Here is a 3,464-nt window from a genome sequence, read left to right as displayed (position 1 = left end):
TTTCCAGCAACACATTTTCAGCTCTGATCTCCAGCATCTGCAGTCCTCACTTTCTCCTTGAAGTTATCTCCTGCCTCTCACTGCCTATACTTGTTTGCATTGAGGTCTGCAAATATGAATGCACCCATTTTTAATCTCTCAATAAATCATTTTCCTACCACAATAAGCCTCACTTACCTATGCTGGAGGAGGGACAAGTAAAAACAGGAGACATTGACTACTGTGCGAGAAAGAGTGGAAGTCAGACATGGATGGGCTCAGGCTTCATTATGAGGCCTTCTGCAGTCAAATTGCCTGTTGACTGTCACCCATCAGGGGTCAGGAATGAAGGGTACACAGTTATCCATCTGAAATGAGGTCCTGAAAAGAAACTTGACCAGAATCAAGTGTCTCTAGAATAGGAAGGTATGAGGTGAAAGAGAGGCCAGGTCCAATGCTGGAAAGTTACAGAAATAAAAGAGACATTTGCCCTCATCAAGTAGAGTTGTCACTCAGTAAATATTCTATAAATGGAAGAATTAATTTATCTCTCACAACATGTATTTTGATATTCCGCCTGCATGATCTCTTAGGAGGCAATTCTTACTGATTTTTAATTCACAGTCTCTGTGAGGGATAGACTTGAGTGAATGAAAGCTTAAGCATAAATTGAAGATCCTTACTTTGGTCTGGGCCGTTCCTCTTCTTTGAGCAAGGAGGAGTGAAAAGAGAAGAAGCGTTAATTTTTGGGAGAATTGCTTCTGAATCTCATTCAAAAAACAGCACTCACTAGAAGCTCTTTGAAAATAACAAATATTTCAGGGGCCTGAAAGCTGGTGGAATTCAAGTTTAATTAAGTGGTCTGAAATATAAAGCTAGTCTCAGTAATGATGCCATGAAACTACCCTGGACTGTTGGTTCACTAATGTCTTTTGGGAAAGAAAATCCTGCCATCCTTACCCGTTCTGACCTCCAGATCCACAACAATGTGATTGACTCTTAACTCTCCTCTGACATGGCCTTGCGTGCCACTTAACTCAAGGGCAACTGGGGTTGGGCAACAACAACTGGCCTTGCCAGTGATGCCCACATCCCATGGAAGAATAAAGGAGAAATCAGTAAGCAATCAGGAATGGGCACCCTGCCTGTTCTACCCACTCTATAGCCCAGACTACATTGACAATAGCTCAGCAGCGGACCCAGCTTTGGTCTGGGCCATTCCTCTTCTGTAAGCAAAGAGGGGAGAAAAAATAAAAAGTGTTAATTTTTGGGAGAATTGCCTCTGAATCTCATTCAAAAAGCAGCACTCACTAGGAGCTCTTTGAAAAGTATGAAAGGGACAGGCATCACACAGAGATTGGCACGTCGCTGTTATCTGAAATTCCAAAATGTCATTATAAAACAGAGGGGATATGTTCACAAATTCTTTTGGCTAACAGTTCAGCAGCGCCTGATAGCAAAGGGTCACTGTGTGTGCCAGAGATGGGCTACATGATTAATGTACCATGGCAGTCTGAGCCTGGTCTGAAGGCCGTTCCCAATCAGGTAATACAAAGCGTTGGCCCCTATTGTTTTCCGAGTTTGAATCACACCAGTCGTGAACATTTGTAGACAGTAAAGTGATTCGCAGAAAGTACCTTTCACCACTTGGTTGGAACAAATGAATTCGAACCTGCCCTTGAACAGGCTTAAGCACTTCATAGATACTGTGATGGACTTTATAAATACACCACCTCCCTCCACTCCACTCACAGAGAAGAAGAGGAAACAAGAGCATAAGAAACAGATTTGGTTATTTTGTGTTTAAGACTAAATTTGCAGAGGAGCAAGCTCTCCTTGCTGAATGTTTTGAACAGCTTGCAGGGATGGGCATGAAGACTTCATTGGAATGAAAGGTACCTCAGTGTCAGGCTCCCAGTGTCAGTTGCAGACAAGTCACATTACACATACAAACCAAAACACTCACAAGGATTAAGTGGGATTAGTCTATTTATGTATCTGTTAGTTCATCATTGTACATTTAGGGTCATCTTGTGGGCTTGTCAATGTCATTTGACCATAAATTGGTTGTCATGATTGCGAAAGTGTGGAATAACATAACAGGCATAATGTGGGTGGGTAGCAGAATGGTTATGTTACTGGGCGAGAAACCGAGACTAATGATATTGGGGGTGTAAGTTCAAACCTTGATGGCTGGACAAATCTGAATTCATTAATAAATCTGGAATAAAATATGAGAATCTACACTAACCCTCCAAAGAACATTCCACCCAGACCCATCTCTTGTACCCTCGCCCTGTAATCCTGTATTTCCCATGGCTAACCCACCTAACCTGTACATCCGTGGATACTGTGGGCAATTTAGCATGGCCAACTCACCTAATCTGCACATCTTTGGACTGAGGAAGGAAACCTCCCAGAGGAAACCCACATAGACATGCGGATAATGTGCAAACTTCACCCAGACGGTCAAGTGAAACTGGAATTCAAGTTGGGTCCCTGGCACTGTGAGACAACCGTGCTAACCACTGAGCCACTGTGCTGACCAATGGGCTTATATGTGTTAAAAAAACTAATGCATGGTCACCTTCAGGTTTCTCTCCAACTCTTGTGAAGGTGTTAGATTTGTTTCACAATTGACTAATTGTGCTTTCTTAGTTTAAGGTAGATGTGAGCACATTTTGTAACTGCGCATGATCTCACCCAAGATCAATAGACACACATCTCCAATAGGCTTCACTGAATGGGGAAGTTGATGACACAGTGGTAATGTCACTGGTCAAATATTTCAGAGGCCAGAAAGCTGGTGGAATTCAAGTTCAATTCAGTGGTCTGAAATATAAAGCTCGTCTCAGTAATGCTGTCATGAAATTACCCTGGATTGTTGGTTCACTGATGAATTTTGGGAAAGAAAATCTGCCATCCTTACCCGTTCTGGCCTTCAGACCCAATGTGATTGACTCTTAACTCTCCTCTGACATGGCCTAGTGCGCCACTCAACTCATGGGCAACTGGGGTTGGGCAACAATAGCTGGCCTTGCCAGTGATGCCCACATCCCATGAAAGAATAAAGCTATCAGGAGTGGGCACCTTGCCTGTTCTACCCACTACATTCAATAGGTCAGCAGCGGACCCAGCTCTAGCACATTGTGGGATTTGGAACATCAGATTCTGGTGCCTAACAAGGCCATAGTGAAGGAGCCACTCAGGAACAACACAAAGATATTGTCAAGGTTGCAATCTGCACCCATGAATAAACAGAAATTGTCATAAATATCACTGAGTTCCAGGAGAACCCAGTCCAAAAGTTCATCATAACTAAATAAGCCCAAAATGTCTTAAAGTTTGTGAGAAGATTTGTAGCTCGGGTGCTCGTTGTTGTGGTTCTGTTCGCCGAGCTGGGAATTTGTGTTGCAGACATTTCATCCCCTGTCTAGGTGACATCCTCAGGTCTTGGAAGCCTCCTGTGAAGCACTTCTGTGATG

At 43.2% G+C, this 3,464-nt stretch overlaps 1 protein-coding gene across 2 annotated transcripts in view; it reads right to left on the bottom strand.

The window, feature by feature from the left end:
• The window catches only part of tnnt1 (troponin T type 1 (skeletal, slow)), a 58,332-nt gene that overhangs the window by 25,257 nt on the left and 29,611 nt on the right, over positions 1-3,464 (bottom strand). Inside the window, exon 7 of one of the 2 annotated variants that reach the window (XM_043679618.1) lies at positions 663-681. In XM_043679618.1, the coding sequence (XP_043535553.1) occupies positions 663-681 (19 nt within the window). Of the gene's footprint in view, positions 1-662; positions 685-3,464 lie in introns of both variants that reach the window. The other variant, XM_043679617.1, reaches the window with a different exon arrangement.

The sequence above is a fragment of the Chiloscyllium plagiosum genome, chromosome 39, assembly GCF_004010195.1.
Source record: "Chiloscyllium plagiosum isolate BGI_BamShark_2017 chromosome 39, ASM401019v2, whole genome shotgun sequence".
NCBI classification, from domain to species: domain Eukaryota; kingdom Metazoa; phylum Chordata; class Chondrichthyes; order Orectolobiformes; family Hemiscylliidae; genus Chiloscyllium; species Chiloscyllium plagiosum.
Note: the sequence above shows the minus strand (reverse complement) of the source record. Positions and strands in the feature narration are given on the sequence as shown.